At 52.1% G+C, this 14,091-nt stretch overlaps 1 protein-coding gene across 1 annotated transcript; it reads right to left on the reverse strand.

Moving 5' to 3' along the window:
• Positions 1-11,667: 11,667 nt before the first annotated feature.
• On the reverse strand, positions 11,668-12,274 carry RPS29 (ribosomal protein S29). Its single transcript, XM_010311513.2, has 3 exons — positions 12,114-12,274; positions 11,872-11,971; positions 11,668-11,787 (listed from the first exon to the last, which is right to left on the reverse strand). Exons 1-3 carry the CDS (start codon positions 12,173-12,175, stop codon positions 11,779-11,781), a joined length of 171 nt encoding a protein of 56 aa, XP_010309815.1. The 5' UTR covers positions 12,176-12,274; the 3' UTR covers positions 11,668-11,778.
• Between the last annotated feature and the right edge of the window lie 1,817 nt (positions 12,275-14,091).

Below are 14,091 nucleotides of genomic sequence, written 5' to 3' on the forward strand. Positions count from 1 at the left end.
GCATGATTCCCTACCCAGCCATGCTTGTTAAAATCATAAATCAATCTATTCAATTCCCTCCAGACACGCTGAGACCTTTCCAGTTGCAGCCATCCAGCTACCGCCGCCGCAGAGCGTTATTTACTGGGTTTGCTTCATCCCTCCGCAGAGAAGAAATCCACTCACCGAAGCCAAAAAAGCCAGAAATATGTGTTTATTTTAAAGTAATTAAAAGTTACCTCCTGTGGACAGTACACTTTTGAACAGCTCTATCCATGCCAAAGAGGCTGGGAGCAAACACAAAGCCCTGCCATACTTCTCCACTTTGCTGCTCACCCAAAGGGTCACCCCAGCTGCTGTCACCCAAAGATTCTGCCCATCGTCACGTCCTTAGCACCTGCCTAGGGGGAGGAAGGGAAGGAAAAAACCACACACACGCATGGGCTCACATACCTGTATATAAAAAAAGTTGTCTCAGCTTTAGACACCAGCCAGTTTAGGTCCTCAAAAGCCCATTTTATGACTTCTTGATGCTCAAAGCCCTTCCCATCCCAATTACAGACCATATACTCGGCCCTCTGGGAGAGAAACATCAAAGAAATAATATTTCCTTTTATGTTTTCTGTCTTTTATTCCCTTTTCTCTCACCCTAACCCAAGGCACAGGGTTTGGGGTCTGGTCCTCACAGTGCAATCCACTGTCACTGGTAAAGGGGGAAAGTAAATGGGGAACCCCGAGTGTGGCCACGCTACAAAAGTGTTCTGCGAGGCTTTTCAGTCCCCCAGAAGGAGAGGGGACACCCTTTAAGGTGGAAAACTGCAAGTGGGAGAGACACATCATCTTTTTGATATATATTTTGAAATATGGCACTGTCAGGGATAAGATAAAACGATGCTGCTCTGTAATAAAAGATTCAAGGGTTATTTGTCAGTTCTCCATTCCTTACCCCAGAAACTGAGTCTTCAGCCAACACTTTGATCAGTTCTCAAGCCAGAAAAGGTAATTTTTTTGTGTTGCAGCAGGACGGACATCCAACAGCCTGAGCTGGCCCTCCGGGAAGGGAGGCATTGCTCCATCCCTTTCACCCATGCCCCTGGTACTTTTGGGACAGCCTCTCTGCAAACAAGACTGTTCATTTAAAGTCACTTAGAGTATCTTTTCCCCTTGATTGCAAAGAGACAACTATCAAAGGGATAAATATCAAATTGCAAAGACACATCAGGGTTGGTGTGGGTGCAGCAGGGACCATGGCCACGTTCTGGGGCAGGCAGGGATGGATGGATGGATGGATGGATGGATGGAGGACCTCAGCTGAAGGCTGGAGCTGGCCCCAAAATATCCCAAGGGGACTGGGGGAACAGTGCAAGGTGCTAATTTCAGTTTTTAAGCCCATATCCATTCAGCAATCTGGTTTATAGCCCAGCTGCAGCAGCTGTGCCGGGGGCCAGTGAAATGCAGCGTGCCCCAGAGGGACCCCAAGGCAAACTGAGCCAGGAGGTTTCCCTGGAGCATCTCACCACGATGCTGAAGCAGGCATCTGCAGGTGGAAAAAGACCCAAAGCACCAGCAAAACCATTGCATCTTCTAGTTTTCCTCCAGGGAGGGGAAGTCTCTCCAGCACAGGGACAACAAAAGGCACAGCCAGAGAGAAAGTCTGCCGAGACTCTGCAGGCAGCACAGAAACCTTCCTGGCTCCTCCAGAGAGGACTACATCTGGGCAGCTGAAAGAAAAAGCATTGCAAACCCACCCGGCAGCCACATTTCCATCTGGCTTTGCAGAAATACAAGGGGTTTAACCATCATCTGAGAACAACAAAGTCTGAGCCTTTCGCCAGGGACAAGCGACCCAGCAGAAAGTGCCTTAAGGTTGGAATGAGTAGTGGTCCATTTTTGCACCATCCCCACAAGGATCCCACATCTCAAGTCTGCTTAAAACAAATCCCTGTGTTTTCTGCCACAGCGGAAGAGACACACGGGAGCAGCCGCTTGGCAGCACAGATGGGACTTTGTGAGCCACATAAAACCCTGTGCCGATAAGACTCCTCTGCAGTCATTTGTTTTAAATGCCAGAAAATGCTTCAGGAGCTCTGACATTTGGGGAATAAAAGCAAGCGGTGACCACCTCCCCTCCCTTCATTACCTCCTGCAATTGGCATTACCAGCAGAAGGAAGCACAGCCGTCGCACAGGGACCAGACCCTGCAAGCGCCGGGTGAGACAAGGTCCGTTCAGGATCGGTTCAGTCGCCGATGGGTGCAGCAGCTCATCCCCTTCTCCATCCCCTCCAACAACAGCAACCCTTCGCTCCTCCTCCAGGAGGTCCTGCCTGCGGTGTGCTAACGTATATATTACAAAACTCCCCATTCAGGTCTCAGATAATAATAATACATGAATGCGCTTTACTGCATCCGTCACTGCCATTGAATACGGCTTTATGCCCAGTAATTAGTTAAAGGAGAGGAACCACCGAATGTGCCCTGCGCCGCTGCGGTTTAGCTGGTGTCTCAGCAAGCACCACCTCGCTGCGGAGGGATAATTGATCCTTGCAAGTAGAAGCCAAATCTTCAGCCACGTGTTGGCACTAACTGTTCATGGTGGACTCCAAACTCGACCACTAGCTGAAAGGAGAAGGACGTATTTCTGGATGTGGGTGATCCTAAAATACCGTCTCCCTTCCTGCTGCTAAAGCTGCTTGTAGCAGAGGAAACATTGATTAGCCATAACTTCGTGTATCACCTTGCATAGGGGGAACGTCAGTGTCTGCTCATGATCGTTCAACCCAAACGGTCCCAAAAAATGTGGAAATGTCCCATATCCCTGCAAAATTCATCATGAGCTCTATGAGTCGGACTTGAAAATTTTTTGCCTGAGAATACCCAGACTCGTGGGACCCACTTTGTTCCCACAAAGTCTTTAGAAGGTCAAGTCATCGCACGTAGCCCAAATCCTGCAAGTTGAGCCCAGCACAGCTCTGAGCCCCCAGCCGCAGCCCCACCACATGCTGGGATGAACGTCTGGGAGAACCGAGCTGGGCATCGATTTTGTGCCACCGGCTGCTGTGACACCTTACATCAAACACCGCGGAAGAGCAGGGGAAACATAACCGAGTTTTACGGCTCATGTGAGCACACCGGTGTTGCAGACAAGATGCCATAAACTCGGGGCATAACTCTGGAGGATTTTCTGCTCTCTAAGCCACGGACCATTTATTTGCCAGGGTTTGTATAGTGCTTACCCAGGGTATATGCAATCAAAGCGGTGATAAACAATGTCTGCACAAAAAACTACATATCTGTGTTCCTAGATCTTCAAGAAAATCAGCTGAACAAAAAGTGGTCCTGATCAAAGCTAAGCCCCCAGGCAGGAGCTGGCTACTGGGTTTCACCTGCTGCTCTGAGCAAGGTAATGTTTTTCCCACCATTGCAGGGGAGTTAACGGAGAAGCAAAAAGTAATTAAGCCATCAGAAGGCACTGCAGACATGTTAGGATCCCAGGTGTTTGGTTAGGAGGGGATTTCTACAGCATATGTGAAACCCTAGTTAAAATTCTCACATTTTCTGTACAAAATCCCAATTCTGCAGAGTTACTGGAGGCATGGGAGGAGGAGGACAGAGAAGACCAAGGCAGAGCACAGCAAGAAGACCGTGCTGAATAAGCAAAGCCCCCACTGTAAAGTGTGAAGCTTTAACCAGAGGCAGGACTTCAGCTGCACTCCTTGTCGGATCACATCCAAGAAATCCCCGGCTTTGGCACCGGTTTCCCCTTGCAGAGTTCACCTACGAGCCCCTCCTGGCCGAGGGCTTGGGGGAAGCATCACACCGTTGGTTTTGGAGTTGTTTTATTCATCAATGCAAGCACGAGCTGTCAGGGCAGCAAAGAGGGTCCCTCGCTCCCACATGCCTTTGCTCTGATGAAATATTAACGTCAAGCCACCATCACCGCCCGAGAAGCCTCTTTCGATCTGGCGCCAGAAGAAAATGATAAAAATCCACAGGCTACGAAGGCAGCGACTCAACCGAAGCTGCACAGAGGGAGAGGACGGCAGCTCAAAGCCTTTTTTTTTTTTTTTTTTCCCCCCCTTCCCCAAAATCACAAACCTGAGCTGGATGCAACTCCTAGTCACCGTCCCTGGAGGTGTTCAAAAAGCGTGTAGACGTGGCACTTCGGGACATGATCTAGTAGACACGGTGGTGTTGGGTTGACGGTTGGACTTGATGATCATAGAGGTCTTTTCCAGCCTTAAAGATTCTATGATTCCATGATTCCTCTGCAAGTGCAGCAAACCTGACCTCCATCCCTAGTGCCATCTACCTCCCCTGCTGCTCGAAAAGAGCGAGGACCAACACGGTACGTACCCCAAAAGAGCCTCAGCAAGAGTTTCACAACCTGACAAGAGCTCACCTGGAAAATCACAGCGGGGGCGGGGGGATCACAGACACACACACGCAAGCACAGGGCGATGCTCTGCCTCCGGGCAGTTTTCAACCACCATGTGTGATTAACGGCAAAACGTGCCCCAGTGGCTGAGGCTCACCTACCCATCCCGGTGCCACCTGTCCCGCGGGAAACACGCATGGAAAACGTGCAGGTTTCCCTTCGAGGCATATAAAATTATCTGCTTTACAAGCTGCAAATACAACGTGCTTCCTCGGGGCATAAATACATTTTCCAAACTCTCACGCTTCCGGACTCACCCTAATTATGACAATCTCCTGGAGTCCACTATCGACAACAAGGCAGCGACCCGGAGTTTATTCGGCACAACGTTATTTAGGACTTAACGCTGAGCAATTGGTGCAATAAAGTGCGATTCTAACTGATCTGACTCGTTAGACCAAGATATTTGAGAGCAGCAGCAGCTCTGTTGCAAGTCTAGTCGGCAGTCTGAGCGTCAGTGCCATCAGAGGGTATAAATACACAGAGGCTATTTGAGCTGAAATTATAATAAAATATTGTACATTGCTCAGCAAGCTGATGTCTAAAATACAGTGGAAATCCTGCTAACGGGGAAGACATCAATTTGATTTTTAAGTTTGTTTAAAGCAGTTTTAACACTAAACGAGTAAACATTTATAACTGAATAAATAGTTCTCGGTTTAGTCAAGGAGCATTCAGTGGATGTTGGCATAAATATTCAGTTATGGAAATTATTTGATTGAAATAGATTTTACATGCCATAAATAAACATTGTCTGCGATGAACACACGCTCCCAACAAGCAGCGCGAATTAGAGGGCCACCGATGCCTAATGCCAGTCTTTGAAAACGTTTTATTTAGAAGCACTTCTGCTCACCACGGCACCAGCCAAATCCCATCTGCCTGGGGTTTTCTAGATGTTCATCTCGCCACGTCATTAAACGCCGGGCGCAGAAAGCGCGGCTGCACGGGCAGCACGACGGGTGCTGCACCCCTGTGCCCGGGGCGGGGGGCTCGTCCAGGCATAGCGATGGGGCAGGTTTAGCAGAGGGTTGTGCCAAATAAGAAAAAACAATTGTAAACCAGGAGCTTGCAAGACATGAGCATCGTTGCGGAGCCAGCCTCTTTGGTGTCGGCCACCTGCAGAAATCAAGGGTGAGAAATCAGAGCGTTTTATCAAAATCCGCTGCGGCTTCGGCACCAGCAGAGCTGCGGCTGATGCGGGCGCAGGAGCGATGCTTTCTCCGGAGCAGAGAGCATCATCCCAGCACTTCAGCACAGCATTCAGCCCCATTAAGTGACACACAGATGACCCGATCAGGAATAAACAGCACTTTCCTGTTTTCGGTGTGGTTTTAGGTTTTCTCTCCAAGATGACAGCACATGCAGGACAGAGCACAAGGCTGGCAGCAAAGCTGAGCCCGCTGCTTCTCCTGCTTCCCAAGGAACCCAAGGCAATGCCATCAGGTTAACAGCAGCACAAAAAGCAGTTTGTTTGTTTCAGTTTCCTGCAGTGGCTCTGCCCAGGTAGCAGAAATGGGAACTCAGGAGGAAAAAAGAAAAAAAGAAAAAAAAAAAGAGGAAAAAAAAAAGATAAAAAAAGAAAAAAAAAAAGAAAAAAAAGAAAAAAGAGGAAAAAAGAGAAAAAAGAAAAAGAAAAAAGAAAAAAGAAAAATAAAAAAAGGAAAAAAAAAAGGAAAGACAAGAACTGGAAATTTGCTTCTGATGTCACACCAATGACACCATCAAGGTCAGAAAGAACCTGAGCAGGAGCAAGGAGAGGGTCAGAGCTGTGGGCTGTGCCCCGGTTCTGCCATCCAGCGCTGGTGCAAGGATCCAAAACACAGAGATTTCTTGAAAGAGCCGCTTACACCAGCACGGGGCACCCGCAGGACTGTGTCTCACCCAGGCCCTTCAATGGCAGCGAAATCGCAGGCGGACTGTGCCATCTAGCTTCTACACTCAGACACGGACCGTGATTTCCTCGCACACACTGCCCAGCCCTGCACGCTGAAGTGACGGCCGCACGCGTGGTCCCAGGGGATGGCAGAAACCCCCGCAGCCTTGGAGCTGGAATGCTGTAGTCTGCTGCAAGCCTCTCCCCGGCACGGACCGTGGGTAGCACCCAGCTGGAGAAAGCTGGCCCAGCATGACACCTTGAGCGTCACCAAGTGTCATCACTGGTGAGCATAGAATCCCAGACTGGTTTAGGCGGGGAAAAAAGCCCATCCAGTCCCACCCCCCTGCCATGGGCAGGGACACCCTCCACTAGCCCAGGTTGCCCAAAGCCCCATCCAACCTGGCCTTCAACACTGCCAGGGAGCCAGGGGCAGCCACAGCTTCTCTGGGCACCCTGTGCCAGGGCCTCAGCACCCTCACAGGGAAGGATTTCTGCCTCACATCCCATCTCCATCTCCCCTCCTGCAGCTTCAGGCCATTGCCCTTGTCCTGTCACTCCCTGCCCTTGTCACCAGTCCCTCTCCAGCTTTCCTGGAGCCCCTGCAGGGACTGGAAGGGGCTCTAAGGTCTCCCTGCAGCCTTCTCTTCTCCAGGCTGAACAACCCCAACTCTCTCAGCCTGTCTCCATAGCAGAGGTGCTCCAGCCCTCGCATCATCTCCGTGGCCTCCTCTGGACTCTCTCCAACAGCTCCATGTCCTTCTTGTCCTGGGGACCCCCGAGCTGGATGCAGCACTGCAGGGGGGTCTCCCCAGAGCGGAGCAGAGGGGCAGAATCCCCTCCCTCGACCTGCTGGTCACGCTGCTGGACACGCAGCCCAGGACACGGTTGGCTTTCTGGGCTGCCAGCGCACATTGCTGGGTCACGTTGAGCTTCTCGTCCCCCAGCACCCCAAGTCCTTCTCCTCAGGGCTGCTCTCCATCCATTCTCCACCCAGCCTGGAGTTGTGCCTGGGATTGCCCTTACCCATACGCAGGACCTTGTCTTTGGCCTTGTTGAACTTCATGTGGTTCGCATGGTCCCACCTCTCCAGCCTGTCACGGTGATCTGCAGAGCCGGTGTGGGTGACCCATGGGCATACCACGGAGGAACATGGCCACAGCACGTTCACATGGGCAGTAACTGGACCTCATCCCACGCCTGGACCAGACACCTCCCTGCACCTCTCCTGGCTGACCTCCATGCCATCTGATCGACAAGTGCCGGGGTACTCAGAAAGGTCCCACCCAGCTTCTGCTCAAAGCAACTATGGCCAAACACCCTGTTTCTTCCCAAAACTCCCAGTCCCTTTCCATCAGCTTAGGGCTGGAGTAATGGACAGCGTTCTCCGCTCCGAGCATCGCCTGCAGCTGACACGTGTTGGAGCAACCTCCAACCCACCCCTGGTGCAGCTTGCTCCTTGGAGGAGTTCAGTGATGCCAATATTGGGAATATCTGCGTCCCTGGACAAGCTGCTGTCCCTGTCCCAGCACATCTCACAGCACAGAAAGTGTTCTCCCAGTTTCACAGCCGGGGAACTGAACCCCCATGGCAGAGGAGCAGCTTGCAGAAGAGCAAGGAACCAGATCCTGATCCAGGTGATGGGGATCCACCTTGCTGCAATAAACCAGATCCCAGCAAGTCAAAGACCATCTCTGCACGCAGGAGGGGCATCACGAGACACCAGCCTTCACAGCACCCGCGCTGCTACGGCTTACCTGGAGGAATTACACTTTTTGCCTATCTGAGCACATCGGACAGCTTCATTTTTTATAGTATAAGGGTGAGTTTAAAAGCCAGTGTTTTACCCAAAGCCTTGCAAATTCCTCCTGGAGCCTCTGACAACAGTAAATTTTATCTGGTGCATAATCCTATGCAATTTAGGGGTTTTTTTTCAACAGTCCAAATCCCCTATAAACGTTGTTTCAACAATTAGAGGTTCATCTCTCTGAAAGCTAAGGCATCAGTATCTTTTACTTGGCTCCAAATAGGCAACATTATTTCCCTACAGGAAAACTTGTATTAGTTGTTCACTATTAATTCAAAGTCCTTGAAGACTATTTTGATTTTACCTGTTCTTTAGGGGAATCAGCAGCTCTTTATAAATCATTTCATTTCCAAATAAGTTTGCGCTTCACATCTGTGCACCTTCAGTCTGTAACCATCAGCTTTAGGAAGAAACAAAATGCAATTTTCACGACGAGCTCAGGAAATTCAAGGTTTTGGCACCTAGTCTTCATTGTATATTGGGCAATAAATACCTAGTTAAGGCAGCGATAAGGTAAAAAAGCATTACAGTTTGTACTACACCACCTTCCCACCAGACTTAAAAGATGGGAGCAATAGAATAGGAAAAAGGCAAGAACATTTAAAGCGTTTGCAAAATTACAAGGTGACAATTCAGGTATTTTAATGTGTACAAAGTAATTCAAAAACATATTTTAGCTTGGTTTTCAAGTGGAAAGCTGCTTTTCAAGTGCTATCCCTAGCTATTTGGTACAGAGGAGGTTTTTACTGTCACTGTTTTCCACCACGTAGATAACACGGGTGCGCTGGGGAGCAGCTTTCGAGCAGCACAGTTCACTGCCCCACAACAGCACCCACTCAGGGCAGAGAACGAAGGTGCCCCCAAAGCCATTTCACCATCAGAAAGGAGCTTTACTCAGGAAAGAGGGACAAATTCCCACAAATCCCTACCGGACTCAAATGTCCCTCGCAGCTCAGAGTGTCCCAATAATTCCGATACTGCTGCCACCTGCAAAGCTCCCAGGCTGGTACCCGGCACAGGAGCATCCTCCCGTCCCCAAGGCCTCAGCGGGGATGGGAATACACGGACGCTTTCCACCACGAGCACAGCGGTGCACCTCTAATCGGTAGCACAGACGCGGTGTGTAGATCACACACCGCTCACAGGAGGATGAGAAGCTCGAAGCTCTCAAATACAAAGCTGGTATCACATCCACTGTTGCATTTCATGCTTCTGCCCAGTTATTCTTGTCCATAGAGCGCAAGCAACAGCTTAACCGAGTGCTACCAGCTCCCCCGCAGCATTCATGGGGATTCCCACCAGCTGCAGAGAGACCAGGTTTTGCACCACAGCTCCCCGTTCTCTGCTGGGATCGGGAGCAGCAAAGCTGACCAGTTTACTTACTGGAAAAAGCACAAATCTTTCCAATTGTAGCGTATGTTGAAATAATGCTTAAGAACAAAAGACTTACTCCTCCCCAGTAAGAATCCCCCTAACATAAGAAATCCAGCACTTGGTTAGAAAGGCGATTAGCATTTTCCAATTTTCAGAGTCACGTTGAAGCCAAAGTGCACCCCATAGGATTCAGCTCCGTATATCAGCAGAAACTGGGAAAAAAAAAATCACCGGAGAAACTAAATCTTTTATTTACATTATTTAGCACAGAAGTTCACCTTTACACTGAAGAGTTTCCAGGTAGGAACCAGAGATTTAACCATTTCTCATTCACAGACAGGCCCAACAGCCTCCTCCAGCTGCCACAAAGCTGCCCCTTCCCCACTCCAGCACCAGCCAGAGTTCCCCGAGTGACCCCAAACCTGCACCCCCACATGCCACACAGGGAGCAGCCCAAAGGAACAGCTTGCTCACCGCCACCCTCCCAAGCCAAGCGGGCACGCCACAGCTGGTCAGCACTTTTACGCCCAACCGTCCGCGTGGCATTTTGAGAACTGGTGCGGTGTCAGGATGTGGGAGCCCTTGCAGAAACCCATTCAGTTTAAAGCTGCTGCCTCAAGGCCAGGGGAAGGTGGAAATCCTCTGAGCAGGACAGCCTCACAGAGTTACCTTTTAATTTTTGCATCAGGCAAATCTATCTTATTAATCTATCTTATCTAGTATCCCAGGATTAGCTGTTCTCTCCCTGCGGCTGGGTGTGGGTTTAGCCCCCTTGCAGTGAAGCTGTGGCAGCAGCTCTAGGGATGACACCACCACATCTCCCCCCTGATGTAGGTACAACCCAGCTGGCTGCTTTAACTCACATTTGATTTCTGTTACCTACCAAGTATTTTTCCAAGCTTCATTACTTCCAGCTAATTCCTGAACCCATCATCGAGCACAGCAGCACAGGTTTACCCAGCCAGCTCGCTGAGCTCTGTGCTGGTGCTGCCAACCTGCAGCGTCCTCCCCACAGCCCTTCAGCTTTCGCTGTGAACGCGCCTCTACCCCCCCCAAGCAGCAGCTGCGCGTCTCCAGAGGTTCCTCATGGGAAGGCGGACATTGAACCTACAATGTCATGAATGCACACTTGTTTCTGGCAGCTCAGCGCTGAGCTCATGCCGGATTGTTACATCCCTGCCACCACAGACACCAGGACAGGGTCCATAAGAGGTAATTTGGGCCAGGGTCCCCACGACCACCAACCCATGAGCCCCCTACCCAAATTATACCACCTACTCAAAAAAATAAAGGCAGAGAAAAGAACTGAGCATGTGTTCTAGTTTGCATACTAGGTGAAGAAATATGAACCAATCCTTGTAATTGGGAGCATACCAATTTGTAACTTTTGTGTATAAATATGACAAGAGAACCGGCATTAGGTGTGCTTGATTTGTGGAAATCCACCAAGCACCCAGGCCTGAACAAAAAGCAGTATCTCTCCTGTGTGAGAATTCACTTACTGCACACCGGGCAGCGAATCCGCTTTTCGGACACCACCACCTCCATGCCTTCAGCATACTTGGCAAGCATTTCTTTGCCTGACTCTTCAGTCCTGTCACACCACACCTGGAAGCCACTGAAATCCTCAGATGAAGCAAAGGGGGGTGTGACCCCAACCCCATCAACTCCCTTCCTTTGCTCAGGCCGCCCCACACCTCTGCCCTGCCCAAAGGCTCAGGACACCGTTACCTTTTTTCAGGATCAGTTGCACCTTTCCCCACAGCTTCCCACACCCTGAAGCACGAGACCTCCGGACAAGTGAGGAAAACTCAGGCACAAAGCCTGAAGTACAGCTCTGCACCACCATGTTGTAACAATTACAATGTTCTACATCAGAAGGAGCAGAGTTTGCAGGTACTGCACTCAAACAAGCCTGGTGTTACCGGCAGCTGCACTGCGGCAGATTGCCTGGCCCTTTACCCACTGGTCATTTAACAGACACCATTCCACTGCTCTGCTTGCAAACCTGAAGGCTCAGTGGCATCATACACCCATTGCCACTCTTGAGACCACCTGGTTTTGCGTGGGGAAGCTGAGGACACCAGGCCAGGCTCATTTAGGCCTGTCCCCTGGGCAGCACCCACCCATCCGGGAGGACCTCTGGGAGCCCCGTTGCCGTTAGAACCATTACAAAAGGCAAATACACACGTCAGTCGGGTAGGGAAACTATTTATTAAGTAAGACTGTGCTGAGATGCTGGAGATGTGCCGGTAAAACCCAGGGAAGACCCGGAACTTCTGGCGACAGCCTCATCCTCTCGGCGCTCAGTCCAACTGCAGGAGAGGAAGAAAGGCGAGAGGTGTCAGCGGGAAACAGCACACCCTGCCCTCCCGCACAGCCCCGGAGCAGGCGCTTACCTTGATAAAGCCGATGTCCTTGGCGTACTGGCGGAAGCACTGCCGGCACATGTTCAGGCCGTACTTGCGGATGAGGCCGTGGCGGTTGGAGCACACGCGGCTGTGAGGGAAGAAGAGAGCAAGGCCGGTCAGGGCGGGTAATGGCGGCGGAGGGTAGGGGGGAAGGAGACCTACAGTAAGACGGCTGCCGCGGCCCAGGGGACCCAACGGCAACCCGGACGACCCCCGGGACGCGGACTGACCAGGACCGGGAGCCCTGGCCAAACTTCCTGGGGTGGCTCCAGTAGAGCTGCTGGTGCCCCATACTGCCTGCTGCGTGCCTGGCTACGAGAGGAAGATGGCGGCCCGCGCATGCGCTATTCAACCCTGCCCCGCATCCCGGCCTGCACCGCGGCACCCACCCGGGCAGGGCGCAGGCGCGGTCAGGGAGCCGGGAGGGTGAGGGCGGCGCCTGCGCAGAGCGGCCCCGCTCCCCCGCCCGTCCGAGGCGTGACGTCAGCGCTGTGGCGGCATTAGAGGCGGCAGCGCGAGGAGCCCAGCGCCGGGCGTGGTGGCGCGCGCCTGTAGTCCCAGCTACTCGGGAGGCCGAGCCCGCCGGATCGCTTGAGCCCAGGAGTTCTGGGCTGCAGTGCGCTATGCCGAGCGGGCGTCCGCGCTAAGGTCGGCATCAATATGGTGAGCCCCGGGGAGCCGGGGCACACCAGGTTGACTAAGGAGGGGTGAACCGGCCCAGGTCGGAGACGGAGCAGGTCAAAGCTCCCGTGCCGGTCAGTAGCGGGATCGCGCCTGTGAATAGCCACTGCAGCGTAGCCTGGGCAACACAGAGAGACGCGGGTTCCTTTTCACCCCCGCGCCCGCCCTTTTGCCGCACCGACGCACACGCACCCCCAAACACCATACCGCCTCCTGCTGGACCACCACCGAAACGCGCCCCGACGCACGCTCACACACACCACACACACACACACCCCCCCCAAACACCATACCGCCTCCTGCTGGACCACCACGGAAACGCGCCCCGACGCGCGCACACACCCCCAAACACCATACCGCCCCCTGCTGGACCACCACGGAAGCGCGCCCCGACGCACGCTCACACACACCCCCCCACACACCCCCCCAAACACCATACCGCCTCCTGCTGGACCACCACGGAAACGCGCCGCACGTTCACACAGACCCACCCCCCCAACCACCATACCGCCTCCTGCTGGACCACCACGGAAACGCGCCCCGACGCACGCTCCCTCACACACACATCCAACCACCATACCGCCTCCTGCTGGACCACCACGGAAGCGCGCCCCGACGCACGCTCACACACACACACCCCCCCCCCCAACCACCATACCGCCTCCTGCTGGACCACCACGGAAACACGGGCACAGCGCGCCGCACCGCCCCCTGCTGGTTGTCGCCGGTATCCGTGTCGTGTGCGCATGCTCCGATCCCAGAACAAAGAATTGTCTTTAAAAATTAGATTACAGAGTAAGTTTTCCAGTATAAGTCCTTGTCTTAAAAAATAATAAGAAAAAAATCAATGTGGGAATCCGGTAGTGGAAGGATTCACCTTTTTTTTTCTCCTAATTCTGGTGAATGCAGTGAAAGCCCTGACCCGGCAGTGAGGCAGCCATGGCTGCGTCCCCTCCTGAACAGCCCAGGCTGTGCGCGGGGCTGGCTCCCGCCTAGCCTGCGCCTTCAAGCCAGGAGTTCCGTTAAATCCAGGGGTATTATTCCAATTTCTTTACAGCAACTCTTCCCAGATGCTGAAATTTCCCTATCCCAACCTGCCCTATCTCCACCAATCCACTCGTACAACCTGAATTCTGAAATGTTTCAAATGTTTCACTTTATTGAATTTCTGCCTGTTATTGTGGTAATAAATTTTCCACAAGGCCCTGCATTCTCCTGTCATTTAGCGAGTCTGAGCCACCGCTACCTCCAGAGTAGGTGGAGGACAAAGGGTGGCACCGGCATCTAAATCAACCAAATGGCAACTGTGTGTCATGGTGGGCAAACACAGCTTTTTAACCAAGCTCATTTTCTGAATGCCCACAACTGTCATTTCTGGAGGTGTTACAGAGCCTCTTCTAGCAGCAAACCCACCCTTTGGCCAACCCAGCCCTGCCACGCGGGGGACAAGAGCCCACCACCGAGGTGATGCTCTGTCACTAGCAGTCGTTTCTGCCGTCAGAACTTCAGAGGGAGTGCTGGTACCTT

The sequence above is a fragment of the Balearica regulorum genome, chromosome 5 (genome assembly GCF_011004875.1).
Source record: "Balearica regulorum gibbericeps isolate bBalReg1 chromosome 5, bBalReg1.pri, whole genome shotgun sequence".
NCBI lineage: Eukaryota > Metazoa > Chordata > Aves > Gruiformes > Gruidae > Balearica > Balearica regulorum.

Excerpts from the sequence above, each read along its gene's own strand:
- RPS29 (XM_010311513.2), bottom strand. The coding sequence starts at position 12,175 with ATGGGGCACCAGCAGCTCTACTGGAGCCACCCCAGGAAGTTTGGCCAG. Across the intron at positions 11,972-12,113 it reads GGCCAGGGCTCCCGGTCCTG|CCGCGTGTGCTCCAACCGCC; the intron begins GTCAGTCCGCGT and ends CTTCCCTCACAG.